The sequence below is a fragment of the Dicentrarchus labrax genome, unplaced genomic scaffold, assembly GCF_905237075.1.
Source record: "Dicentrarchus labrax unplaced genomic scaffold, dlabrax2021, whole genome shotgun sequence".
NCBI lineage: Eukaryota > Metazoa > Chordata > Actinopteri > Moronidae > Dicentrarchus > Dicentrarchus labrax.
In genome coordinates this window covers 13,296,309-13,323,213 of record NW_026136701.1, presented here as the reverse complement: position 1 = coordinate 13,323,213, position 26,905 = coordinate 13,296,309, and the positions used below count along the sequence as shown (strand labels likewise).

The window sequence follows — 26,905 nt, the reverse complement described above, 5'->3', positions numbered from 1 at the left end:
CACCTAAAAGAGTGTGAAGAGAAGGAATAAAGGGGAGAGGTGGTGTTCAAATAATCAGTACAATATTGACTGATAATTTCAGTTTCAGATTTGTATTGATGTTTTTTTAAATTTATTTACAACTTACCTGACAATTTTCTAAAACACGCTCCTTTTTGGTTGACTTTGGTATTGTAATGGCTCCATTCTAAGATGAATACAAGAATTAATAACACAGTGGAAACTTTTAAACTGTGAGACTGGCAATTGTGACTAAGGCAGTGCTTGTATTTTATAGAAATAAAATATATTATTTATATAATGTTATATGATATTCATAATAATAATAATAAGTGGGGAAACACTACAACAGCATCCAAACCTGACTAGATATGGCAAATATCAGTCCGATTCTGGAATAAACTGATACTGGTTCTCATTTTCATTTATATCACCTGAATACTCCAGCGGATGCAGATCTGAGAAGGTGTACGTTTGTACTTCTGTGCCAGCTGGACAATAGTGGGGTTGCTTAGGGCTTGACCCTTGGCCAGAGGGCAGTACCCCTGAAATGCAATACCCTCCTTAAGGCAGTACTCGATCAGTTTATTGGGCTGTTGGAATGGATGGTACTCCACCTGTGATGGAATAAATTATTAGATTATGTACTGTAACAATGCTTGTAATGTTCTAGTAGTTGTGACCCAAATTCTCTCATAACCATGTCTCTACCCCTTCAGATAAAGGTCATGACTCCCTGTGGACATTTTTGTCCAGACAGAAATATTTTGTGAAATATTTACTTGATTAACATGTGGCACCACAGTACAGTCCTGCTTCAACTGCTCCAGGTGGTGAATCATAAAGTTGCTAACCCCAATAGTACGACACAACCCTGTGGGAACAGAGTGCAAGAGAGATGTTATGAAAAGAGAATGAAATGTGTTTTACATGCAGTATGTTGATGTGTGACCTAGTAGTTATACAGGTTGATATGACCAGTGTATTCCAATAAATTGGTCTGGTTAATAGATGATTTACTAATCTGGTATTCAATTCAATTTAAAATAAATATTCAATTAAATTCAATTTAATTGTATATTTACCCTCTTCATGAAGTTCCTCCAAAGCTTTCCAGGCCTCAGCTCTCAGTTCTCTATTGCAGTGACCAGGTGGCATCGATCCAGGCCAGTGCAACATGTAGATGTCTGAGCAGGAGCAGACAATAAACAAACAGACAAGAAAATATCCTTCACATGGTAATTTTTTGCATATAAAAAACCTTCCCTTCAGTCCTTACCAAGATATTCCACCCCCATCTGGGAGCAGGATTTCTCAAAGGCCTTCTTGGCAGTTTCACATCCATAGTCCTCTGGCCAGAGTTTATTAGTGAGCCACAGGTCACTTCGGGGTACCCCACTGTCTCTGATAACTTCAGCCAGCTGCACCTCAAAGCCATTATACTTTGACGTGTCAATGAGGCGTATGCCACAATCACGGACTGCATACAAAACAGTATCTTGAGAGAATCCTCCAACTTGGGATGTGCCTTAAAGCGAGGAAACAAAATGTGGACCATTTTATGTGTCGCAGCTACTATACAAAGTAAAATATGTTTAACGACTTAATTAATTCTACTGTATAGTATTGTTGTACATATATTCCAAGTAGCATAAAGGGGACTATATAGAGCTGCATTGTAATGCATATTTTATATGTTGCATAATCCACAATTATTTAAAAGGAACACACATCAAAATAAAATGATACATACCTATTCCAAGTATTGGGATTTGCATCCCATTTGAAAGTTTAACTGTGGGACAAGTCCAGCTCTGTGTAGAAGACATGATCTTTTGGAAGACTGTATCAATGTGACCTAACCGAGAGCAATAAGACCTGAGTTTTGTTTCATCTGAAGGGATTTTGCCAGGAGCTTCTTCCTCACAGCCTTCTTAAATATTAGGCCACACCCTCCTTAAAAAAACATTATAATTATACAATTTGATGAGCGCCAACTGACTTTGAGTGCTTTGAGCACACAGCCTCTGGACAGTCAGACCCAGAACAATCTGAGAACTCACATGGGGCATGGGGGAATAAGGTTAATCCACTGAGCACGTTTTTCTGTCTTTTAGGAGGATTCTACTCCTTGTTGCAAGTGGTATCTTTTTTTAAAGACTTTAAATGAGCAATCATGCTGAGTTGCAAACAAAAAAAATCAGAAGACAGTCTTCTTGTGCAGTTGCTTTTGTATTGTTAAAGTGAAGCCATTTTTTTATTGCTTGCAGTGGCTGAAAACCATCATCAAAAAAAAGCTTACACAACAATTCACAAAATACATGAGAATAATATTGGATCGCAACCAAATCTACCGTTTACTCTCATCTTATGCAAATCTTATGCAAGCCTTTAAGATTAAGATTTGGGAAATACTGAAAAATCTGCAAAAAGATTCATAACCTTTGTCAACATCTTTTCTGTCACATATGCTTGTAAGATTAAGTTGTTTTTGCATTATAAACAATATAGCTTCCTATAAAGTAAAGGACCTTTTTTTAGTCATTCCATCCAGGAGATGAATAAACTTCACATCATAATAGAGTCTCCTTCCAGGCAAACGGTGGCACACAAAGTGTAATGAACAAACACAAAATTCAAATCGTATTAGTTCTTCCGCTAACGGTTACTGACAAAACTAATTCCAGGACAAACACTGAGTTTTTCTCACATATCATTATTCCACATTTGTTGGATCCCAAGTCACATGTCTCTCATCATGCAAGCCACTCAAAGTGGCCATGTCCGACTCCTCCAGCTGGAAATCAAACACCTTTGGGTGAGAGAGCAGAGGTAGAGGAAGAAATTATAAATAGGTGTCACAGCCATTCATTATTTAATGATTTTTTTTTATAATTAGGCATTATGTGAGTGATAAGTGAGAGTTGGCTTCTGACTGCCTCACTGCCTGTTTTGAATTTTTTCCTCAAGAATTGGTTATTGTGACTAAATTTCACACAAAAAATGACAGTATCCTGATTAATTGGTCCATCAAATAAAATTAATTTGTACTTTTCTTGATTTTGAACTGTTTTTATGAAGGTTAATGTACAATGCATTGCCAACTCACTTGACAATTTTCTTGTATCCTCTTCCTTTTTACTGATTTTGGTATTGTGACAACACCATTCTAAAGGAAAAGTAGAGAAATCACAACATTGTAGGTAAAAGAAGTATATTATATACTGTACATAGAGAGTGTGGTAATGTCTGAACAATGTGACAACCTGAATACTCCAGCGGATGCAGACTTGAGCAGGTGTGCGTCTGTACTTTTCTGCGATCTGGAGAATGGTTGGCTCGCTGAAGACTTGACCCTTGGCCAGGGGACTGTACCCTTCAAACACAATTCCCTCCCGATGACAGTAATCTTTCAGGTGATTGGGCTGCTGAAAAGGATGGTACTCCATCTGTTGAGTAATAGCAAGATATTATTGAATCATTTGTTTTTTAAAGTATAAATCGCCCCCAATTGTTTTATTCAGTTCCTATCAGTTTTTTTAGCAGTTTATGGGGGACGGCAGACTAATGCTAGAGTAGCTCTATATCATTTTTATGAAAGAAAATGACTTCTTACTACTGCACGTATGTATACCGGGAACCTCATGAAGGAACTCACCACCAAAAGTTTTTTTTATATCATCTCTGAAACAAGCTTATCTTTTTCAAATCGGACCTAAATGCCTCTGATTTAATCCAGCTGAGGGTTTTCTGTAAACAAAAAAAACCTACCTGATTCACATGTGGCACAACACTGCAGTCTTCCTTTAACGGTTCCAGGTGGTGGACCAGAAAGTTGCTCACTCCAATAGCACGGCACACCCCTAAAAGGAAATATCCCACTCTGTCATTATCACATCACATCATGACACTCGCTCTAGTCACTTCCTGTGTGCTTTCCAACTGTTTTCTACCTTCTTTATAAAGTTCCTCCAAAGCTCTCCAGGTCTCAGCTCTCATCTCCCTGTTGGAGCTACCAGGTTGCAATGGCTCTGGCCAGTGCACCAGGTACAGATCTGAAAAAAAGGAAGACAACAAACTGCATACAATGTCAGGGATGGAGGACTGTCACTGCAGTAAAGAAGCAAAGAACATGACGACCCAATTACCCTCCGGGGATTAATAAAGTCTATCTATCTATCTATCTATCTATCTATCTATCTAACATCCATTATTAGAGAAAGCGATGACCACACATACCAAAATAGTCCACCCCCATCTGTGAGCAGGATTCAAGGCAGGCCTTCTTTGCGGCTTTGTACCCGTAGTCCCCTGGCCACAGTTTATTGGTCAGCCACAGATCACTTCGTGGTATCCCACTCTCTCTGATAGCTTTACCCAGTTTCTCCTCGCAGCCGTAGCGCTTTGCTGTGTCAATGTGACGCACGCCACATTCAGTGAGCGCATACACAATGGAATCATGAGAGTATCCGCCAAAATGTGATGTGCCTGGTATAGACATAGAATATTAGACAAAACATAGGCTGTCAAAATCCAAAAATATCAAAACTGCTCTTTTTTATTTTATTTTCAGAAACCAGAATTTACACAAATTCTGAATTTAATTTTGTATGTGTCAGTGTTTGAGTTACCAATGGACACAAATATTATTATATAGTCAACTTTTCCCTTATAATTCCCTCCGCAGAATGACCTATTTAAAATAAACAACAAACATCTGATTTAAAATAAATAAAATTCCATACATACCAGATTAAAAAGAAATGTAAAAACACCACACAATGCGTTTAGTGTTTGCATTAGTGTAATGAGGATTTCCCAAACATACGCACCTAATCCAAATATTGGAATCTGCAGACCATTGGAGAGTGGGACTGTTGGACTCAGCACTGGTGCGAAAGACATCTGGGCAGCGATGTGCAAGCTGTAATACAAACAAGTCTTAATACATTCTTACTTTTAACTGTCTTCTCTTCTTGCTCTAGGCCTGGGTTAAAGAACATACTGTCAATGGTACTAGCCTTTTATCACACATCTGCCATACTTGACGACTACCCACAAGTTTACAAATGACTTACTAATGTTAAAAATATACACCCGTTACACACACTTCAGTCACTTACGTACACCGCGTACCTGAGAGTTGGAGGAGACTTTCCTGTTGCAGGTTTTGTTTTGTGTGTGTTTTTGTGTGTGTTTTTGTGTGTTTTATCTTCTTTCCAACCCAACAGCATTAGCATCTCTGGGACAGGAAGAGATACGCCCCCAACGGAAAATCAAATTACATGTCATTCATGTCTACTGGCAATCCGTTTGTTCAGCCAAACAAAGATGGCGTCACTTTCCAAAGTGTACGGAATACGCTCAAGTGAGTGAAAACTGATGTACGACACTGTAACGTAGGAAATGCTAACAGAAAGACTCAAATGAATCGCATTTTCAAGTAGTTGGCAATTTGGAGGTTTACCAACAACTCAGCGGTTTATTTTTTTTTAAAATTACGTTGCGGCTAATGTTAGCTTGTCAGAGCTCTTTGCTTTTTAGGCTCTTTGGTTAGAGTTAGCCAACATGGCGACCACGTAGAGCAAACGGTTTGTTTGCATTGCCAACAAAATGAGGTGAGTTTTGAGTGACCGAAAATAAATTAAACATAACTTCTATTGTTCTAAATGCAATGAAGTAACTCTATCATGAGGTATTTCGGTAAAGTCAAGCTATGGCGTTATGTTTATTTTTTTAAGCATTTAAGCATAAAATTACGTTAATGGTTTTATACAAGTTAGTTTTCGTGGAAGCTAACGTTTAATTTGATTTGCTTACAGAACAAATTCATAAAGGGGTTGTTTTTGGCCATCTCCAGCAATCAGCACCACTTTTCACCTTACTGGGGACACTATAGTGTTAATGTGCACCAGGCCTGGGCCATTTAGTTACTAACAGTCCTTAAAATGAATCCAGTGAAAGTGTTAACACAAAAAATAAGTAGAAACTTATTTTCTAATGATTTGAGTATAAAGCCATGCACCTCTGTCTCATAGCATTGTTTGATCTAGCTGGTGTTCTGGGATAGCATAACTGGGAGGGATGAAACGTGGAGTATATTATAATAAAGTCCATAATCTGTGTACCTTCTATATGATGCAGGGTCCCCCGTTGCTGCATGGGGCTCAGGCGAACCTATTTGGTTTGGCCAATCCTGCTGCTACTGCTGGTTGGTGCAGCCTTGACAGCTCTGCTGCCCCCTGCTGAGGACCAAGGAGGCCTTGGTGTGCTGGGTGTGCTACGCCGGGGAACATCACAAAAGGAGAATCCTGCACAGGGCCACCATGGTGACAGCACGGAGGAGCAGCAGAGGTTTACCATTATCATCCAAACTTACAACCGCACAGACATTTTGCTCAAACTCCTAAACCATTACCAGGCAGTCCCTCATCTTCAGCAGATTATCATAGTCTGGAATAACGTTGGGGAGCAGACACCCATGAAGTTGTGGAACTCTTTGGGGCCTCATCCGGTCCCTGTGGTCTTCAAGGAGCAGAGTAGCAATCGGATGCGCAACAGACTACAAGCATTCCCAGAGATTGATACTGATGGTAAGTATATCTATAAGCTTTAATTCTGTGTATACACCGATCAGCCATAACATTATGACCACCTGGGCACCGTGGTGGTCATAACGTTATGCATCCCCATACGTAACAAACTGTAATAACCAGATAATCAGTGTTATTCACTTCACCTGTCACTGGTTATAATGTTATGGCTGATCGGTGTGTATATACCTGTTTTTCTCAGTGGCATTTGCTAGACTTTTGCTTTGATCCCCAGTTGTGCTGATGCTGGATGATGACACCCTGGTCAGTGTTCCTGACATCAGTTTTGCTTTCTCTGTCTGGAAGGTAATACGTGGTTGACATTCTGCATCTAAATTACATTTTGGTTTGACTTGATAATTATGTAAATAAAAATGCATCGATATTATATAGTACTTTTACTGCACCATGTGATTGACATAACTTGTTTGGTTCCACAGCAATTTCCAGACCAGATTGTTGGGTTCGTTCCACGGAAACATGTCTCAACACCAGGAGGAGTGTACAGTTATGGCAGCTTTGAATTGCAGGACCCAGAAACAGCTGGAGGTGACAAGTAAGTACAACTCCACATATACTGTGTCATACTGACCACTGTTTGGTTTGGTGTTACTATGATGAGAGACTGTTTTAAATTCTTATATCCTGATCCGCTCATGGCAGATACTCCATGGTGTTAATTGGTGCTGCCTTCTTCCACCGCCGCTACCTGCAGCTCTTCCAGGACCAACCTCAAGCAGTGCATGAGCTGGTGGATGAAACACAGAATTGTGACGACATCGCCACGAACTTTGCTGTAGCACTGTATTTAAGGAAACACTCAAAGTCTACAGGCGGCATTACCAAACCCTCTGGGATCTTTGTCAAACCTGTGGACCTCCGCAACCTGGAAAAGGATGCCAGCAGTGGGTACCAGGGTATGTGGCATCGTCCTGAACACCTGCTTCAGAGATCCTACTGTCTGAACAAGCTGACACAGATCTATGGCCTAATGCCACTCTGTTTCTCCAACCTGATGGTCTCCCAGTTTGGCTTCCCTAGCTATGCCAACCACAAGAGTAGAGGCTGAGGAACTGCCACGTCGCTGACTGTTTCAGACTGAAAGAAGACAAACTCCAGTGGCAGTTTCTAGGCTCAGGATCATGGTTGATCATTGAGGGTACAGCTGATATTCTCCTGTCCATGTGATCATTTACCTACTATGTGTGTTCAGAAACAAGAATGCAGGCAAACGTTTTACAGGGTAAGACACGTAAAAACCGGCATTCAGTTGTTAGACAATCAAAAATGATCGCAAAACAGTAGTAGTATATTAATATTTTAGCAGAGGGTGAGACACAGCATAAATGGTTTTCATAAAAATATTTATGTTGTGTGCTTAGCGTTTACCTGCTCAGTGTTTTGTCTCTCCTCGTATTTCATGATACCGAGCAGTTTCACTGTGGTATTAGCAGGACTATCACGGACCTTCTTCCTTTGGACAACAGCAAGGATTGTTAAAGACTTTTCTACAAACGGCCCAGCTTGATGAAACGTCCATATTTCATCTGTATACTGTTGCCAAAGCTGCCTTTCCTTCAGCATGTACAACTCTCACATTGAACTAATAGTGCAGTTACTTTATAGCCAGCAGGTGTCAGTCTTTGATCTGCTTTGACAGTTTGCCTTGTTTGTAACTGATTTACAGCACTGAAGCCATCTCATTCAGTTTTTTTTTGTTGTTTATAGAATGTGTCACTTTCTGGTGAGCTTGCGTAGAGTCCCTACAGATATAAAATGCTTGTCAGAAAATATAGGCATTGTTTAGTGTTCTTCGGTCAAAAAAGAATCCCCAACAAAGTGTGAATCAGAGAATATAATGGAATTATCCCAAGTATTATGTGAACTACTGTGCATGCGTGGACAATCATTTTTTAAATGTGTGCACAACTGTCCAGCTTGTAGGACTGTATCATGTGATTCAGACAAATAAAGCTAACACTATTTCTCTGTCTGTCTATAATTATGATATTTTTGCTTCAAATATTGTCACGCAAATATGGATCAAGCTGCTTCTGCAATGTTTATAGCACCTCTTATGAATTAGTTCCCAGTGGTCATAAATTGAGGTACATTTGTTTCAATAAGGACTAATAATAAATAACTGATGACTGCTGAAACTCCAGTTTTAATAGCAAAGCAAAACCAGCACCCAAGATGGTATATTACATTGAATTAAGCAATTGATCATTGAATTTTATCAGCATTCTGGTTCATCTGTCTGTTATACAACTGCTTTCAATTATATGAACAGGAAAAAAGCTGACACAAAGGCTAAAGGTTAAACATCTTTGGATTAATAAGAGGTAGGAAAGTGATGTTTTCACTTTGTAGCTTAAAAGGTGTTACTTGTAGGGCAGCAGATGTCTGTCTACGCATTCAACATCTGGACCGAAACACCAGGCGTGAAGTCTGACCTGTTTTTCAAAATTCAGGTCTCTGCATACCATTAACTCAGCTTCTGCTCATTACTAACCTTGAATAAAAAAACTATTCAGATAAACAACAATATCCGACTCCCTCTTGGTGGATAAAAGTGTCCTGTCATATTCTGAGGTCACCCTGGACTCTCTTTCAATAAGGATCCTAAAGAACCTGCAAAGTGTCATTGTGGTCCAGGTCCAGGTCCATCACTACCACTGACCCCAGGCCTACTTCCTGGCCTGGATCCACCTGCACCTGGAGAACGCATGTCATGCCACATCTTCACGAGGGGCTCCCTCTTCCTCCAAATCAGTTTGTGACCATATGACACATACCATCTGTAGGACAAGATACATGGAGTTTAATGTACAGGATGCAGGATAGGATGCCACCAAACCACATTTAAAGCCCATTAACATCCTTTTAATGATTTATGACCCCAATAAGTTGTATAAAGCTGTCGTTCCAAATAAGTGTAAAAACATCCAGTAATAACATATATCGTGAATGATGAGCAACAGTGTATTATTACAGTATCTAGTTATTTTTGCAGTAATTATTTATTAATTTTGTGCGTCTTCATCGGTTTCATTCCGTACTGATTTCATGTGATGACAACTTAGTCATCTACTGTGCATCCATTCAAAAGACAGTAATGTGTCAGAAAGATCCTGAAAAGGTTAATCAGCACATGGAGTTTGCATGGAGCGCCCAAGATCTCATGAAATCTCCTCAAATTCATATATATAAAAAGTTACAGTTTTTTTCCAATGGAGCCTGGTGGGCCGTCGTGGCCAGCTATTTTGGTCTTAGATGCTGTGTTCTGACAAAACATCTAGTAGCAGCAAATTGTGTGTATATATATATATATATATATATAACTCCAACTGCATCTGATGTACTTTAGGATCCAAAATAAAGGATAAAAGATAAAGGATGAAGGATTCAAAAAAAGACTTAAAGGTCCAGTGTTTAGGATTTAGTGGCATCTAGTTGTGCAGTTGCTAATTGCACTCTCAAAACTCTTGCAAAATTTGTAAGGCTGTATCTAGAGCCAGTGCTCTAGATTCCATAGAAGTGAACCCGCTCCTTCACTCGGGTACACTCATTCTAAGGTAACAAAAACACAACTGTTCTTATTTTCAGGAGTTTATACACAAAGGAAAACATTCCTATAAATATATTCCATTTCTGCAAGTTGATCTTTCGAAATTAACACACTGGCTCTATAAACATATTCTTCTCCAATATAAAACAATTTAGCATTATTGGCCATGGCCCATCATTTATGTGCAGTTTACGAAACCCACAAATACATCGAATAATTCTGTTTAATGTAAAAGAAACATTGGCCACTCACATTCCAAAGAGGGCTCCGCCAAGGTGAGCTGCGTGGTCAAACAGTCGCCATCCCACTATAAGCCCTGCTGTGTCTATGGCAATGAGTGCTTTCAGAGCCTAATGATAGAACAATGACATGAACCTGACGTTACACACTAAGTAAATAACACTAAATCAGGAACGATCTCTCTACCATGCATTCAGACATGCATACTTACACATTCCCTCACACACACTGGACTTTGTCAGTTTCGTTCATGCACAGATTTACATCTCTTGCCTGCAGCGAAAACACAACACGGGAATGTCAACAACACCCTGCTAAATGTGTGGATTACCAAACTATTTTAATTCACATTACACTTCAGAGGTGTGTATCTGCAGAACAAGAGAACTTTTCAAACCATACGAAGCGCACACCCAAGACCTGGAGTCCAAACACACACACACACACACACACACACACATATATACAGTATACTGTGTATCACTTACGCTTCCTGCTGTGAAAGTGACCATGGGGAGGAAGAGTATGCCTAGTTTGGCTTCTGGCACTTTTGTACAGACTGCGGCCAGTACTGCCATGACGGCACCGGACTATGAATCAAACAAAAGGTGGGTCAAAAGATTACAGTCTTCTTCTTCTTCTTTTGTGTTAAGCAGAAAGATTTTAGCAAATATCTTACCGCTCCTAATGATGGATGGAGACGTCCAGTGACTGTTTTACACGTGTAGCTAACCATAGTGGAGATCACACCTGAAAATACACGATATGATTTGGATATCACTTCAAAAATCAGGAAGTCATTTAGCTAAATAGCAAATATGTAATGTGTACAGTGTGCCATTTTAGTTTATACCAAGTTATTTATAACTTGTGTTACTTAAAAAATGTAAACCTAAATAGATTCTGTAAGAGATTAAAAGAAATTTGGCTATGACAGATTCAATGCAATTTAAATACTGGATTTATATTAAATGAAATGTCATCAGACCCCACTCCTATTCTTTATTTGACTCACCGGCAGACAGGTAGACAGCAAGAAACTGCTCCTTCCCTAAGAGGGAGACAATTCCTGAAGAAAATGTCCACAGGACATACATGTTAGCCATCATGTGGATAATGGAGTAGTGGCTGAAGGAAGACAGGACCATGGGAATGCACCGTGTTTCTGGTGGGGGGAGAGAAAAATGGACAGAAACATTAAACAGGCGCTTGTACCACACAGAGAACAATTTCCCTTATTGTCCTTGTGTAAGCACTTTATATTATTTATTTAATTTTTTCAAATGTAGGTATAACAGGCATACTTACTGGAGGCTGGGTTGGACGTAAAGTACTTAATCATGCTTCTTTGCATAGAAGGGATCCGCCAGCAACACAGGACTACAGCATTTACTGCAATGATACCTGGAAAACAATATATGAAGAAATGTTTGATTATATTAAACACCGGAAAAGATGTTGATGCTAGCCATTCAATCTGAAGAAACAGGGACAAAATGAGTCTGTTTCTGCAACAGATATTACCAGTGACAGTCCTTTGTCCTTCTGTGAGGCTGCTCCAGAAGTCATCCACCATGGACATCAGGAGGATGAGCTGTTGCTGGAAGCCGGACAGCTGGTTCCACCAGTCATGCCAGTAGGTCATGTCCTGGGACCCCTGGTAATACATAAATGGTCACATTGGTTATACATTAACAACAGTGGAGGAAGGAGCCAGAAGTTTCTATCATTAAAACCTCACCTGTAGTAATTTTTCTGCCTCCTCTTCATCTTTTGCAGACTGAACTCTGGACTTCAGTGTCTCATATTGCAGAATGGCTGCCGCACCAAAGGAGCAACCTGTAAACTAACAGGGAGTCAGGCGCCAACCAATGCCATCATGCTGTCCCAAACCTCAGTGCTGCGCTCAATCTGTTTATCTCTCTCATTCTAGTAGAAAAACAGGAGGACCTACCCCTACTGTGAACATCAGCGGTTTGAAAAGTGTCGGCCTGGGCACTCTGGGAGGAGGCGGGGGACCTGGTGCACCAGCTTCAGAGGGTGAAACGTTTGTTTCTTGGGTGACATTTCCTTTCTTTGAATCCGTCCTTTTGGCTTCCCGACGGAAACCGCACCTCAGTTGGTTGCAGGGGTTCGGTCTGCCGGAAAAATTCAAGTTCAGTCAAAAAAATACACAAATACAGAATAACATGAACACCTATATGATATAAAGCAGGATACCAGCACTGCAGTGAAAACTGTGAAGCTTATAATGCCCCTTTTTTCTTGAGGTGTTAATTAAACTCTAAGATAATATGTTTGTTGTTCAGTAACACTGTTTGTAGTGCTGCAACTAATGGTACCAATTAACTGTTTGGTTTAAATGTCAAAATTATTGAAAAAGTAGAGTCACAATTTCCTAAAGCCTACGGTATTGTCTTCAAATTGCTAAATTGCTGACTTACACTCTAAAACCCAAATATGTTTAGCTTACTATAGTTGGAGACAAAAAAATCCTCAAACTCTCACACTGAAGAAGCTGGAACCAATGAGTATTTGGAATGTTTGCAAGAAAAACTGACTTACACAATTATCCAATCAGTTATCAAAATAGTTTAAAATGAATTTTCTGTCAATTAATTGTTTCAGTGTGTAATTGTTATATTGTGCTATATTGTACAATGTCCAATGATCAACACACTTTTGCTTTTTCCTGAGCATCATCTATGTAAAATGTATAATTATAGCTATATATATATACAGCTCAGGAAATTAGGTTTCATGACCCAGCTTTACATTGACTCCACCTCTTGGTTGAACTATAAACTACAGATTTAATAGGGTAAATAACAGGCAGCATTTAAAAGCGGGACATTACTGATGCTGCTCGAACAGCTCTGTTCTTAAAACAATACAGATAACAGGAACAGTGCCTTTTTACTGCAGACAAATGAAACACAGTGGTCTTCAGCCCTGTGGATCTCTTTACAATGACAGTTAGGTAACCACGCACTACCGCTCGAGAGGCAAACACAGGCACACACACGCGCGAGTCCTGTCAATGTTATTGTTGTTTACACGGACCCTGCAACATCAACAGCTTCATATTTGCTCACCTGGGGCTTCGTGAAGTTGTGTTAGTGGATCTGATAAACTGTGTTTGGGCCCATTTCATTACACATCCTCTCCACGCCATGTTTGTGATGACCTCCTGTCTGAAGCCCCTCCCACTGCCAGAATGCTGCATTCAAGGACTCTTCTAAAGGCTGCGACGTTTGACCTCCGCTCAAGAGCTCTTGGTGTAAGAAAGAGTAGGCAACTTTTTTGGAATGGGCATTGGTTGTTTATATTAGCAGCAAATAAACATGTGTTGTCATCTATTTATTTGGTTATTTTTTTTAATTAAATGCAAAAATACAAAAAACACAACATCACAGTGTCATACAAAATGGCAACACAGATGGCAACGCTGTCTGGTACTCTTTCTGTTTTTGTTTATTTTGTCATCTCACTGTATGTCTTTTCAGCTTTGTATTTGTTGTAAACACTTAAGTTATTATACATATATTTAGACTATTTAGTTTTTACAAAATAAGTAATTATTCTTACATATTTATATAAAGTTATTTCAAAGGTTTAGAACAGCAAATAGCAATTAACTTCAATGATATGTACAAAATATAAATGTATTGCCAAAGCAGGTTGTGCGTACTATACATACTAATACACTGTACATGAACCACCAATACCTAAATAACTTACTAGGCAACATTACTCATACCATTATAACACCCTCATATTATTTGTACACACAGAACTGTAAAAATCTGATCCGTATACTGTACGTTATTGTCCATTATCTGTACATTGGGTGTCAGTACACTAGGAGCTACTGGAAACCAAATCCTATGTATGTTTAAATATAGAGTTGATTCTCATTATGAAATAATGAAAGCATTTGAATGGTGTAGGCATCTGTGTTGCACAGGCACAATAACAAAACTGTATTTCCATAGGTAGCACTTCACTTCCCTCTAGTGGCTCTGTCAGATATGAAGGTCTAAGGAGTAAAATCACAGTGGTGGAATATAACCAACATTTACTGAAGTAATTAACTTAACTACAGTTTTGAGGTATTTTTACTTCAATTGAATCTTTTGTGCTATTATTTAATTTATTTGACTTAATATCAGAGGGAAATATTATTATTACAGTATTTTTTACACATTTTGACAGTAGGAAAAGCACAGGTTTAAATAATAAAATTAATGATGACTGAATTCCATTTAGCTTCTTGGTTTCATGTTGGCTCTCTGTCACACTGTGACACACTGACTTACTCAAACATTCAAATATATTATAATAATAATGATAATAATAATAATATATGATATCAGTTTTGAAATATTATTAATTACTTTTACTTTTGTGTATTTTTTGCTTTTGTACATTGTGCTTTTAGTACTTTTACTTGAGTAAAGGAATTCTGCTTGTAATAGCAAGCAAGTTTTTTTTTCCCATTGCTGTATTGCTTCTTTTACTTAAATAAAAGATCCAAATACATCTTCCAACACTGCAAATAGATTTTTAAAATTAAAGAAATTAAATCTAAATGAATGTAAAAGCTTTGAGCATAGAGGATAACACCAAAATAGTGAAAGTACTGTAAAAACAACAACAACAAAGGAGTCGATACATGATGTATAAATAAAAAACAGTAAAAACATAATTAATGACTCTGTCTTTTTCTTCTTCTACTTATTCTTCACTTAACACACTGACGTTTGTTTTTATTTAAACCAGAGAGAAAGTAGTGGGAACCATAGACAGCAGCTGAACAGTATTGATGGCACTAGGTGTTGCTATTGGCATCTGGACAAGTTCCACAAACCTCTCATAAGCTTGCCAGTGACTCCAGAAATAGGTGAAGAAGGTAGAATTTGCTGTGAGAAGACTGCACTGCAGTGTTTGCAGAGTAACTAGGGCTCCTACAGTGTAATACCTGCACTTGACTTGATGGGCTACTTCAGCTATAGACAATATTGCACAGAGAACGTTTATGAATAGGTAGGTAATTAATCTTAACTGAAGCAGGCAATGCATCCCGTGGGGACAATATAATACAATCTCACACTTTTGCGAGGAAATTACAGAAAAGCGGGGATATAGGGGTTTCAGGGCAAAGATACAGTGTACAAAGAAAGAAGAGCATTATGCCTTTGCCACTGTATGGACCCAAGGACACACTGCCAAGTTAGATGATATCCTATGGGTGCAGGTCTGGGGCAAGGGAGGACAGGGAGATGTGGGGAGAGGAGGAGATGAAGAGAGCAGAGGAGGGAAGGGAGGGATGACAGTGATAGGAGTGAGCGCAGGACGGACTGAGGTGGGGAGGCCTGAGAGAGTAGACTAACAGAGGGTGAAAATCATAAATATTTAAGCGTCCGCAGAAGTTAACTTAGGTAAAAAGCCGTTTGTGATTTGGATTTTGGAAAAGGAGCTGTACTGCAGCCGCAACAACCCTCACACGCAAACACACACATTCATCCCTCGCTGAATCTGTAGAGGACTATAGGTCCCTTTTCTGATCAATGCAGTGCATTTTTTCCCACCGGCAGAGGTGTCCTCTTTCAGGCCCTCTCATCGATTTACTGTGAACCGACGCCAGCCAGGATTTAGCCTGTGTCAGGAACGGCAAGGCCTCGGCCATGTGACAGGAAGTGCAATGTCTAAAATCAGAAGAACTTGTCATTTGTGTAGCACACTCATTTATCTTACTGGGACTATGTATAGATAGAGCAGATAATACAAGCAACCCTGACGTTATGGCTCCCGTGTTTGTGCTGTTATTTGGATCCACGGGCATGATGCTGTTGAACGTCATTTGGCCTTGAGGCTTCTATTTCAGCCCAAAGGCTTGAAACATCTTATACCAGCAGTGCAGTCTTTTTATACCATCAGAGGAAACTCTAGCTGTTATCATAGCGTCCTATCAGAGTGCTGACAAGGAGCTTTTGAAGACACGGATCAATGGGCCAGTTAGATAATACCACGGTGTGACTTGTTTTCTGTTTTTTTTGTACCTGCATAGATTTTGAGATGGTGGTCAGCGTATGATTGTGGTATTTTTTAAGGAGCAGTCTGCAGAGGATTTACACTATAACAGCTGTGTGGATTGGATACTGAGTGGAATTTCAGATAACTCCACCACTGCACAGTTCTGATGTTTAATTTACCCAGAATACCACAGAAGACGGCATGGCAATATTAACCTCTCACTATTCAAATTGATTTCCAGCATTTAAAAAAAAAAAAACGTTTATACAAAGGTTTGTTGTTGTTTTTTAAATTTTGGGTAAAAATGAGAGGGGCACTTGAATAAATATGAGAGCAGCACACTCTTATACAAACACTGTACCTTTGTGCACATATCTGCCCTGGCAGTTCACACTGATTTGATTACACAACACTAACAAGTTCCTCAAGAGCTTTTTGCACAAACCCATTACACTGAAACAGCCAGCTCATTCTGAATGCACAATGCAGTCTTTGTATATACTGTACACAGTGTCTATCAGAACTTCACTGCAGTATAATCAAATAACAGGCACAATAAAGAGTCAGATGTTCAGGACACGACTATTGATCTGTGATTCATTCATTAAATATTGATGATTTCTCAGCAAAATATCATCTGCCTGCCTAACAGTAAAGCAACATGGTGGTCAGCAGGTGTGTGAGGACGGAGCTCATCACTGTGGGCTGGAGGTGGAATTTATTTATTCTTATAGCAGAGTATGGTTGAAAATAAAGAAAGAATATATATATATATATATATATATATATACTTATAATATATGTAATATATATAATATAAAAGAGCACATTCTGCAAGCTTAGGCTACTAGCCCTTTTGGTGTGTTTTAGTTTGCTGATTACGCCTGAAAAACCTCTAAAAGAAGGCAAGATGGATTATATAACTAGCAGTATTATTCTTATTTCTTCAGTATTATACAGTAACTATATGCTTGACCAATGTATGAATTTTGTTGTAGATGTCTGAAAATCTGATCTGTATAATTTTGGGTCTTGTATGAACTTGTGTTGTCTTTTAAGGCCATGTGGGCTGGGCCTATGGCACAAAAAGAAGAACTTCATTCATTTATTCATTGCTTTATCTATTCAATATCCTACTGTGGGCAAAATGTTCTTATTAATTGTTTAATCACAATTGCAGTTTGAAATCCTTCTTATTGGCTCTGTTAAACAAAAAACTAAAAAAAACACTCACTTGAATTTGAAAAGAAAAACAGCATTGATCACATTTAAACTATAAAATAGAACAGTTTTGTCTACACAATCATCAGTAGGTTATAAAGTGCAAGCATGCTGGTTTTGCAAAGGAAAAGGAAAAACTCGCCTGTTTTGCTACAGTGTTTCAACCCAACAGTGACAGCAAAGCTCCTGCTCTTGTACTCCCGCATCAAGACACTTGCACACACTGCACCCGCTCTCCTCTGCACAACCAAGCCAGTTTGGCAACACACGCAAACACACACACACACACACACACACACACACACACACACACACACACACACACACACACACACACACACACACACACACACACACATGCACACTAAGTCCCAACCCTCCCTCAGTCTTTACCTGAGTCCTCAGTGTTCCTTACTCAGAAACTCTTCCAAACACCAAGGGGTAAGCACGAGCTCGCTGAAGAACTCTGCATCCGCGCAAAGGGGTCCCAGAAGGAGCTCATTTAGCAATTTATCACTTGAAACAAGCATCTTGCCTCTCTCTCTCTCTCTCTCTCTCTCTCTGCTGGGCTGTCCCAACTGAAGGAAGCGCATTCCCTCAGCCTACGTCGGTAGTACCTCCAACAACTTCTGCACCGCAAGGTTGACATGGGTGACAAAAACGCCGGTAAGTAACGTCCACGTGCGTGTATATGAATAAGTTATGAGCTCGTTTTGTTTTGCTGTTTAGTGGGGGGGGTTGGGGAACGTAGCGCTGCTTACTTGTGTAGATTATTTGTGCATAGACTGCGGAACACATAAAACCCCTTTTTAATTTTATTATCATATAAACTGCATGAACACCGCATGCAATAGGGGCAGGGATGCACTTTATGGGCTAGAAGTTGAGGGATGCGGATGGTGCTGTGTATGTGTCCGTTAACCACACACCAGCACATGCTTCAGTGCTGCAGCGCGATGCTGCTGCTGTATCCCGGCTTCATAGCTCAGTCTACCGCCTCGACTAGTTTGCTCTCTCCCTTCAAGCACCTCACACCTCTCCAGAACGGGGTTTAATTTAAGATTGATCAACTGCATTAATCCACAATGTATAGGAAAACATCTAAATTCCATATGAAATAGAACTTTTAGGGCCGGCATTACACTGTTTCAGCCCCAGTGTTGCGCATGGTAAACGGCTTTAGTCTCCCTGCCGGAGCTTTCCTTCACTCCATCGGTGCTGTCAGTTGATTTAGACAAAAAACTGCTGGCTCTCCACTTTTTTCGGTGAGATGAATGTGCTGCTGTTCCCTGTGCAGCGGCGGCGGTGTGGCCTCAGCGATCAGCATGCGTGTTGTTGACAAAGCTTTTCAACTCTGCCAGTAATGGGATATATAGAGGGTGTTATTCAGAGCTATAGGATAGAGTCTGCTGCATGAAAAACCAGATGCAGCTTAATGGTTTACACCCAGCTTAAAATATGTAACTGTAAAACATGCTGTGTTTTGCAGGGTAGTTTAATCACGCATGGGGTTAAAGCACATAACACAGGCACATTCCCCACTTCAGGTATATTTGGAGGAGGGACAGGGTGCCCTTGTTTAAGTAGGGTAACCTTCTGGCTTCACCCTGATCTGTTTTACAAAAGCAAAATGCTACAACATAGCAAAAATCCTAAAGTCATAGGGCGTACAGTATAGGACACAGGGGACCCTGTCTTGGGTACAGTTTGCATTTCACCTGCAAATCCTCTAAAGCTCTAAACCTGACTTTCACATTTCTTGAATCCACTTAGGGATCTGCTGACCCCCACACAGGGGAAATTAAGTGTTCACTACCGCAAATATGAAATGCTTTATGCTTTACTGTCATGTCTATCTGCCATTGTTGTTAATACTTCCCACCAGGCCACAGTGTTTGCATCTTTGTACTGTATTTCAGGAGAGGTGGAGTGTGCAGTAACTTTATAATTCATGTAATTTCATTGGCCTTTGTGGAGCCTTTCTTTCGCCTCCATTGAATAGAACTGTTTTATTGTCACATGCACTACCACACACTGTGGAAACATTAAATATGTAAATAACTCCAGGATCATTTTTCATTTCAATACAGACCAGTTACAGTGGTCATATAAGGAGGGGCCGATATACCCGCAGTCATAATAAAAAAACCATACTAGCTCAATACAGTATATCAGTCCTTACAGTATGAGCTCACAGTTTTCTTTTTGTGAATCAGTGTTTGTGTCTCCCTTGTATGATGATAGTAAGGCTTATTTATTTACATATTCATTTAATATTTATTTTCTGTTTTCTTTATCCCATATTTAATCACATCACTATTAATTTATGAATCTATTTACTTTATATATGTATATATTTTTATTTAGTGGTGTGGGGGCCTCTTCCGCTACATGTGTCCTGTGTGTCCATGTGACATTATGTCCTCCTAGAATATAATATAATAATATAGTTAGTTTGTGTCGTAGTGTTGCTGTGGGAGTATGTTTTTATATTTGTCTGCTGTGGCCTGTCTGACTTACCAACTGGCCAAATGAGCAACTGCTCTGGGACCCGAAAAACCCAGGTTCACTGGGCAGCAATTATAATTTGATTGAATCTAATTTTGTTTGGGAATATACTCCACTATCAGCTGATATAATAAAGACCTGAAGGTGGGTCCAGCTTTACCTGATCTGAGGCCCTGTCTTGAAGAAGGCTCCTGTGTTAAAAGTGTATTTTAAGGCAACACTGACACTGTGTTTACATGATGCATATGCCTAAATTAATTAGTTAATGTTTAATTAAATGACCACACATCCAACCTGGGGTTATATAATATTCCAGCACAGGAATACTGAACACAGTGCACTAAGAGAGGGAGGAATGGGAGGTTAATAGGAGTCTCCTGGAGTCTCCAAGCAGGTTAATGCAGCCACTGTAGCCCCTTCATTCTGTATACACACCTTAAGTAAAAAAAAAAAAAGCAAATTTATGTTGGCTGAGGCATTTTTCACTGACCGAGGTGTCTTTTTTGTGCACTCCTCTTTAAGAAAGGAGGAAAAGCTCTTTACAAACGTGAATGCACAGCCGTTTAGTGTAGCTGCTGATTCATTTTTTCACATCTCTCTACCCTCTCTCACTTTTAAATCCTGTCTTTCTCTGTCATGCACACGGCAGCTATCTTAACCTCTCATTTCTTATTCCCCACGTTTTTGCAGTCTTGACTATTGCATGGTTTAAAAACAAATCTCTTTGAACCGTCAGATATAATTTGCTGTAGTTTTTACTAAAATCTGCCATCACAAAGCAGGAAACAATGGCGATGTACACACACGCCCCATGAAAATAACATACATGTAGCAAACCTCGTTGGGCCGGAGTACTACACCACATTTATTTTGTGATGCTGATATACGTTATCTGTGATAAGTATCTTGTTGCTGTCTTGTTGTACGCAGACCCTAACCTCAAGTTTGCACACTTGTCATTTTGCAAGAGAGTTTTGGCAGCTTTTACTTGATGCAACCATTCACAGTTTTGCTGTACCGCTGATTTTAGCAACACAGACATTGGCATTGCTGTAGCTTTGCAGAATATGAGAATGTTTTCTGAATACTTTCTGACATTTCAGCAAATGGTAGCTACCATCAGCAGTGACTCAGTGCTGTTGAACAACACAGTGTATCTTACTTCGACCAAATCAAAGGTCTTGTTCTTACTGTTGTTGTTGTAGTTCTTCTTCTTCTTCCTCCTCTTCTTCTCTGTATAGACTCTTATAGCTGGATGTTGTCAAACAGTGTAGAGAAACATAATTTTCGTTTATTTTAAGTGAAGTTAGCATACTAACCAGCTAGATTTTGGCCCATCCTGTCTTGTAATACCACTTTGTACCTCAAAAGAAGTGATAGCCTGACAGCATAGCTCAGTCCTGACCTGTTTCAGTCTCAAATTTAAGCAAAGAACATCATATGAAACTCCATTCACAAATCTCTGCATTTAAAGTTCCTTTGCTTCTCAGCAGAAATTCTTCTTTGTCCTGGTCAGAGCTGCTGTAAATCGCCTTGGTACCGCATTCCATGTCGTCAAACTGGCCTCCGTCTGTCTCCTCCCGGCTGTCTAAAGCTAAACACCAACACTCCCCCAGTGGTCCGAGCTCCCAGTCCAGTCAGAGTCAGCTAATATGACTGCTAGCTGCAAGATAGTAACAGCAGTTACAGTTAGCAGCAGTTAGCAGTTACTCTGGTGATATGCTGCCACCAGTTTGTTTGAGGTGTGAATGCAACAAGAGGCCAATTCTTCCATATTGCACCTTTAAAGAACGAATAAACAATGTAATATTTATAATATAATATACTACTTGTAAAATAGAGACTCAAACATTTAATGTCTCTGTAAACCAATACATGCAATCTTAAACAAGGTTTAAATGAGTAAGTGGCTTTTTCACGTTTTGTAACACATGTCATCCAGCATGCCCCATTGTGGGCAGCTCTGCTGTAAACACTTACACACAACTGAGTCATTCTCACAGTCATATACTTGGATTAGTTGTAACAGTTTAACAATATATACAGTGCTTAATGTTCAACATTTTTTTCTCAATGTTGGACAAACTCTATTGTGTGTAGTGTCCCTGCTTGTTTTAACAGTGAACTGAGTGAAACCAAAATCAAACCTAAAAGGCAATTTATATGGCTGCACCATATGGAGAGTCAAATTCTAGATGTGTGCGTTGTTCTATACATATTTCTGTGTAATGATGTTTGATCAATGCTTGGCTGCACAGCATGAAATTGTAATGGAGCCATCAAGAACACTGAACCTAAAATAATTCAACCCTGAATTATTTTAGGTTCAGTGTTCTTGAATTACTGTTTCTGTTACCTCTTTCTGTTGAGAAATAATAAATAAAGCACAACTTCTTTTCTTTCATATAAAATAATCTGGAAGAAAAGGACATCTAAGTCTACTTTTCTAACTTTTCTCTTTCAATGTTTGGCTGGTATCACTTTACAAGGTCAACATTTTAACCTCACTTCTGTTGACATAATAGGAAGGTGAGAGCTGGCTTGTCCAGCATCTTTCCACTGTGTCATCACAGACTGATCTGAGTTTGCTCAAATACTGACAGGACACGTCTTTTTGTGGACAGAGGTATAGTTACATCACATGTGGTGTAAATGAAGATGGGTCATCCATGAGGTGTCACATACTGTCTGATATGAGGAGGGGGAATCTGAAATTATTCATTTCCACAGGATACGGTGAAATGTCCCCCTTCACTTTTACTGTTTCCGGTTGATTTTTTTTATTAAAATCTATATGAACATTGTCCTCTTACTGAGAGAGGAGAGGAGCAGATAAAAATGTTGATACACTCATATTCTCCTGAAGTCACCTTCAGTTATTTCTTTGCACTCAAAGCAATAGTGAGTTTTTTATTTGCCCAGGGTTTTGTCCCTCAGGCTATATACAGTGTGCTCTACCATATCGGTGAAGGTTGTTGGGGCTGTTTGTAGCCTGAAAGAAATAACTGCAGACACAACTTCATATTTTGAGTTGAAAATAGTTTAATCTTTATTTTTGATTCCAGTTAATATTCTCCTAAAAAGAGACTTAATCAAATATAGGGCAGTAATGTTGGGTTGCAGATGCAAATACATTATCAATCAGACAATATCGGGTATCTATAAAGGAAACTAAAAGTGATTACTATTTAAAATGGATACAATCATTAGTGAGCATAGGAGTAGAAAGGGAAGTCATTTTCTGTCCATGCATAGATTTTACTGTTATATTTGGTGTGACAATATAGATATTTGGGAGCTGGAAAGGATAGTATGCAATTCTTTCCAAGACATAGTGCTATAACCCTTCTGCCAGAATACAGTATGATATATTAATAACATGACACAGATCTGTACTTATATGCTTTAGTAATCATCTAAATTCTTTGAGTGGAGATTAGAGGAATGAGCTAATAATATATAGGTAAGACCTTTATATCTTACCTTTAACCAGTATATCAAGCCCTATACTACATGTGTAATTGTGTTTCACTGAGTGACTACAGCTAATTATCCTATATACACTGTACGGCGAAAAAGTGAAATTATTTTGCTGTCTGTGCGTTTGTGTGATGTTTTGGCCATCAATCTGTCCTGTAAATTTTAGCCAATTTTATTGCATTTTAGTTCCCTCTGAGCATGCGTTTTACCCTTTTTTCCTCCTCATGCTCTGTCTGCATATAGTGGTGATTAGTTCTGCAGTAGGACAGTATAGTGGCAGCTGAATATACAGCACCATCACCATATCTGTGACTCTGGGTCTGATGCCAGCTTCCCCCCCTCCACCCATTCTCTCTTTACTCCTCTCTGACCTTTTCCTATTTGCATGGATGCTGTTGTTGAGGCTTTTTGCTGACCTAAAACATCCTTTTATGCACATTGTATATGTTATACATTGCGAGGGCATGTTCCCAGGGTAGTTGGTGCCATATATTTTGTTTTGTTTTTATGGTGCAAGGTTATATGAGCACTAAAAAGAGTGATGTTGATATTAGATATACAGTGAAATGCTTTAAATGTAGCAGTGTGTTAACTGACTACAGCAGTAGAGGTTGTGCAGGGTGTCTTTGTCCACTACACAGCCTCAAGAACAATGATGACTTGACACACGTTTGAGTTTTGTCTTTGGTATAGCTGAATACTTTAAAAACTAGTGATGTCTCATTCTCTCTTTTCCTCTCTCTGTTTCATGGTCAAATCTCAGTCTCTCTGCATCTTATTTTAATGTGAGTGCTTTATGGTCTGGCGCCCCCTAGAGTAGAAAGTTGCACATAGTTTTGCTAATATGCCAATTTAGTGCCACTCTCATCATTCCGGCAAAATTACATAGTATGATTTAGATTTTTGGCTTTTAGATAACGATTAGTAAAGAACAACAAAATAGATCTTTAGAATACATTAAAATTACATAAGTTTTCACACATTTGTGAACTTTGTAAATTTGGAATCACACATGTCTGTAGGTACATTTGAGTGGCTGTATCTCCATGCATAGTAAGTTTAGCATTACATTTTTCACAGAAGTAACATTTTATTGTTTTTCTTCTGTTCTCATAGTTTATTCCATTCAGTCCTAAAAGTATTGAGCCATATAGAAGCAGTTTTGTAAGAGCAGCTAATGCAGTGAGATCAAACTGATGTATTAGTCTCACATGGTAACTAAGATTGCTACAGGGCCCCCAATGGTCACTTATTAGATAAAAAGCCATCCGTGGTTTAATAAAGGTCATTATTTTGTTTTCATTCTAATTTGTTATTCTTACACATAATTCTATGTCTCCTCAACTGTTTGTTTCCTTTTTTATTATGAAGCTTACTCAGAAATTATTCAGTTCAATTTATGCTGCTAAACTGCACGGTGCGTATTGTTGTATATTTTAAAAACCTACGTTTAACTGCAATTTTTGTTGCATTTTGTCACATTTAGTTACTTGTTTTCTTCTTTTCTACTTATGTTACCTGTAAGTGCTTGCATTTTGTTGCATTTAGTTAATTGTTTGATTTATTTTATGTTAGCCTTTATTTTATTATTTATTTTATTTTATTTTATTTTATTTTATTTTATTTTATTTTATTTTATGTGTGTCACCTTTGTATTGAAACTGTTGCACATAATTTCCCTCTGGATAAATAAAGCTTATTGAATCTTGAATCTTGAAATGTCTATAGCAGGTGCAATAGTGGATGGTATACGTACTTAAGCACAATTTTAAAGTACTTGTACTTAACTTGAGTATGTCCATTATATTCTACTTTTCTACTGGTTCTGCTCCATTGCAGTTCAGAGGAAAATACTGAGCTTTTTACAGTTATTATACAGCAATAGTTTTACTTCTAAAAACATATGATTTTATAAATGATGGTGCGTTGTTGCAGATGAAACAACTAGACTTCAAAATACTGTGAAAGTCTCTCATTATTTTGAGAAAGTTTGTCAAGTTCTTATTTTGAGATACTAAGTTAATATTTTGAGAAAGTTCCTCATTATAATGACTTACAGAATCCCTTTTTCTCTCTCCTCACATTGGCAGAAATTGGCTTCCATAGAGGGGACCACTGTTGACACCTGGGCTTTCATAACGCACTGTGACTGAGCCAATAAACTTTCTGGTGTGGTACCTTATCACGCATATATATATATATATATATATATATATATAATATATATGCGTGATATATATATACAACCTTTGTCTTTAAAGCGATGGGCTGCAGCTGACGTAGGCTCTGCGTGGTCCGCTTCCGCAAAACTGAGAAAAAAATAAAAAATAAAAGGAAAAACTATTGGCTCTTGCGGGCTCCAACATCTGTGCAGCCGGCGTCGGATCGTGCCCCCCCCACCCGTCGCCTTCTTAACTGTCAGCTCCGCATTACCTCACTCGTGGCACGGCCTGCCACTTACCCCTGCAGTTTAACTTTAGCGTGCATGCTCTGTCTCTCTCCCTCTCTCTCTCCCTCCCTCTCTCCCTTTTCCTGCTATTACGTCCGCTGCTGGTAAAGACGCGGAGACAGAGTGGGCTGGGGGGGAGGGGGGATGTACAATTAAGAGCACATTGTAACGTCCTTGCGTTGCCTTGCCGTGGCGGAAGAGGAGTGTGCCGTGAACGCGAATGACCGTCGGTGGACGAGAAGAGGATAGACAGAGAGAGATAGGGCTAGGAAGAGAGAGAGAGAGAGCGAGAGAGAGAGAGAACGAGAGAGAGAGAGAGGGGGGAATCACTCAAGATGCCTCGTTTTAGCGTAATTTGTCCTGCAGACTGTGCCCTTCCGGCTTTTTGAGGGCTGCTGTGTGAGCCTAGAGAGAGAGAGAGAGAGAGAGAGAGAGAGAGAAAGACAGAGAGAGAGAGAGAGAGAGGCTGGCTGGCTACGCTATGCTGCCTGACCCTGCTGTGTTGTGATAGCGTTGTCCGATTGTTTGGATTGAGGAAGGCTCCCATCAACCCAAATCAATGAGGATTCTGAGGCCATTCCTTCAGAAAGGAGCGCATATGCTGCAGTGTTTCTGTGGACAACGATCGAAGTCGACCACTATCACCAACGGTGAGAGACAAACATAGATAGCACCATAGCTTTATGGCTACCTTTCCCTTTGCATGCTTTCTCTCTTGAGTGATGGAGGAAGAAAAAAAGAGAGAGAAAAGAGGGGGAGATGTAGAGAGAGGGGAGGAGGAGAGAGGGGGGGTGGGTTGGGAGGGAA

General features: G+C 39.3%; 5 protein-coding genes across 12 annotated transcripts in view; 2 read left to right on the top strand and 3 right to left on the bottom strand.

The window, feature by feature from the left end:
- LOC127366347 (glyoxal reductase-like) overlaps positions 1-2,074 on the bottom strand; it is a 2,401-nt gene extending 327 nt beyond the window's left edge. The window contains exons 1-7 of the mRNA XM_051405178.1: positions 1,754-2,074; positions 1,280-1,528; positions 1,086-1,187; positions 783-874; positions 435-617; positions 128-187; positions 1-3 (exon numbers count right to left, since the gene is read on the bottom strand). The exon at positions 1-3 is cut by the window's left edge and continues 327 nt beyond it. Coding sequence (XP_051261138.1) covers positions 1-3; positions 128-187; positions 435-617; positions 783-874; positions 1,086-1,187; positions 1,280-1,528; positions 1,754-1,829 — 765 coding nt within the window. The 5' untranslated portion in view covers positions 1,830-2,074. The remainder of the gene's footprint in view (positions 4-127; positions 188-434; positions 618-782; positions 875-1,085; positions 1,188-1,279; positions 1,529-1,753) is intronic.
- Positions 2,075-2,213: 139 nt separating this feature from the next.
- On the bottom strand, positions 2,214-6,226 carry zgc:110366 (uncharacterized protein LOC550476 homolog). Of its 4 annotated transcripts, none has more exons than XM_051405177.1 (8): positions 6,129-6,226; positions 4,833-4,924; positions 4,240-4,488; positions 3,954-4,055; positions 3,772-3,863; positions 3,267-3,449; positions 3,110-3,169; positions 2,214-2,812 (listed from the first exon to the last, which is right to left on the bottom strand). In XM_051405177.1, the coding sequence occupies exons 2-8, from the start codon at positions 4,903-4,905 to the stop codon at positions 2,717-2,719; spliced, it is 855 nt and encodes a 284-aa protein (XP_051261137.1). In that variant the 5' UTR covers positions 4,906-4,924; positions 6,129-6,226; the 3' UTR covers positions 2,214-2,716. The 4 variants fall into 4 exon arrangements, with proteins under 4 accessions (XP_051261137.1, XP_051261133.1, XP_051261135.1 ...); XM_051405173.1 differs by lacking the exon at positions 6,129-6,226 and adding an exon at positions 5,137-5,258; XM_051405175.1 differs by lacking the exon at positions 6,129-6,226 and adding an exon at positions 5,124-5,213.
- Positions 5,277-8,582, top strand: extl2 (exostosin-like glycosyltransferase 2). 2 transcript variants are annotated; one of them, XM_051405170.1, is made up of 5 exons: positions 5,277-5,368; positions 6,145-6,593; positions 6,829-6,899; positions 7,034-7,149; positions 7,257-8,582. In XM_051405170.1, the coding sequence occupies exons 1-5, from the start codon at positions 5,286-5,288 to the stop codon at positions 7,660-7,662; spliced, it is 1,125 nt and encodes a 374-aa protein (XP_051261130.1). In that variant the 5' UTR covers positions 5,277-5,285; the 3' UTR covers positions 7,663-8,582. The 2 variants fall into 2 exon arrangements, with proteins under 2 accessions (XP_051261130.1, XP_051261131.1); XM_051405171.1 differs by lacking the exon at positions 5,277-5,368 and adding an exon at positions 5,480-5,618.
- A 158-nt stretch (positions 8,583-8,740) lies between these two features.
- On the bottom strand, positions 8,741-13,631 carry parla (presenilin associated, rhomboid-like a). 2 transcript variants are annotated; one of them, XR_007885302.1, is made up of 11 exons: positions 13,500-13,631; positions 12,359-12,542; positions 12,146-12,250; positions 11,929-12,061; positions 11,713-11,808; positions 11,420-11,569; positions 11,084-11,154; positions 10,893-10,994; positions 10,616-10,677; positions 10,417-10,514; positions 9,373-9,394 (listed from the first exon to the last, which is right to left on the bottom strand). XR_007885302.1 is itself a non-coding variant. In XM_051405149.1 (10 exons), the coding sequence occupies exons 1-10, from the start codon at positions 13,628-13,630 to the stop codon at positions 9,238-9,240; spliced, it is 1,227 nt and encodes a 408-aa protein (XP_051261109.1). In that variant the 5' UTR covers position 13,631; the 3' UTR covers positions 8,741-9,237. The 2 variants fall into 2 exon arrangements, 1 of the variants encoding a protein (XP_051261109.1); XM_051405149.1 differs by lacking the exon at positions 10,616-10,677 and having other exon boundaries at positions 8,741-9,394.
- Positions 13,632-18,308: 4,677 nt separating this feature from the next.
- The window catches only part of fgf12a (fibroblast growth factor 12a), a 36,909-nt gene continuing 28,312 nt past the window's right edge, over positions 18,309-26,905 (top strand). Inside the window, exon 1 of one of the 3 annotated variants that reach the window (XM_051405208.1) lies at positions 18,309-18,327. In XM_051405208.1, coding sequence (XP_051261168.1) covers positions 18,309-18,327 — 19 coding nt within the window. Of the gene's footprint in view, positions 18,328-26,085; positions 26,749-26,905 lie in introns of those variants that run through there. The other 2 variants (XM_051405198.1, XM_051405180.1) reach the window with 2 other exon arrangements.

Coding starts and splice junctions, on each gene's coding strand:
- zgc:110366 (XM_051405173.1), bottom strand. CDS start 5,240: ATGCTAATGCTGTTGGGTTGGAAAGAAGATAAAACACACAAAAACACA. Junction 4,925..5,136: donor AAGTCTCCTCCAACTCTCAG/GTACGCGGTGTA, acceptor TTTGTATTACAG/CTTGCACATCGCTGCCCAGA. Junction 4,489..4,832: donor GATTCCAATATTTGGATTAG/GTGCGTATGTTT, acceptor TGTCTATACCAG/GCACATCACATTTTGGCGGA.
- extl2 (XM_051405170.1), top strand. CDS start 5,286: ATGTCATTCATGTCTACTGGCAATCCGTTTGTTCAGCCAAACAAAGAT. Junction 5,369..6,144: donor AGTGTACGGAATACGCTCAA/GTGAGTGAAAAC, acceptor TATATGATGCAG/GGTCCCCCGTTGCTGCATGG. Junction 7,150..7,256: donor GAAACAGCTGGAGGTGACAA/GTAAGTACAACT, acceptor CGCTCATGGCAG/ATACTCCATGGTGTTAATTG.
- parla (XM_051405149.1), bottom strand. CDS start 13,630: ATGCAGCATTCTGGCAGTGGGAGGGGCTTCAGACAGGAGGTCATCACA. Junction 11,570..11,712: donor TACGTCCAACCCAGCCTCCA/GTAAGTATGCCT, acceptor TCCCCCCACCAG/AAACACGGTGCATTCCCATG. Junction 10,995..11,083: donor TCCATCCATCATTAGGAGCG/GTAAGATATTTG, acceptor TTTGATTCATAG/TCCGGTGCCGTCATGGCAGT.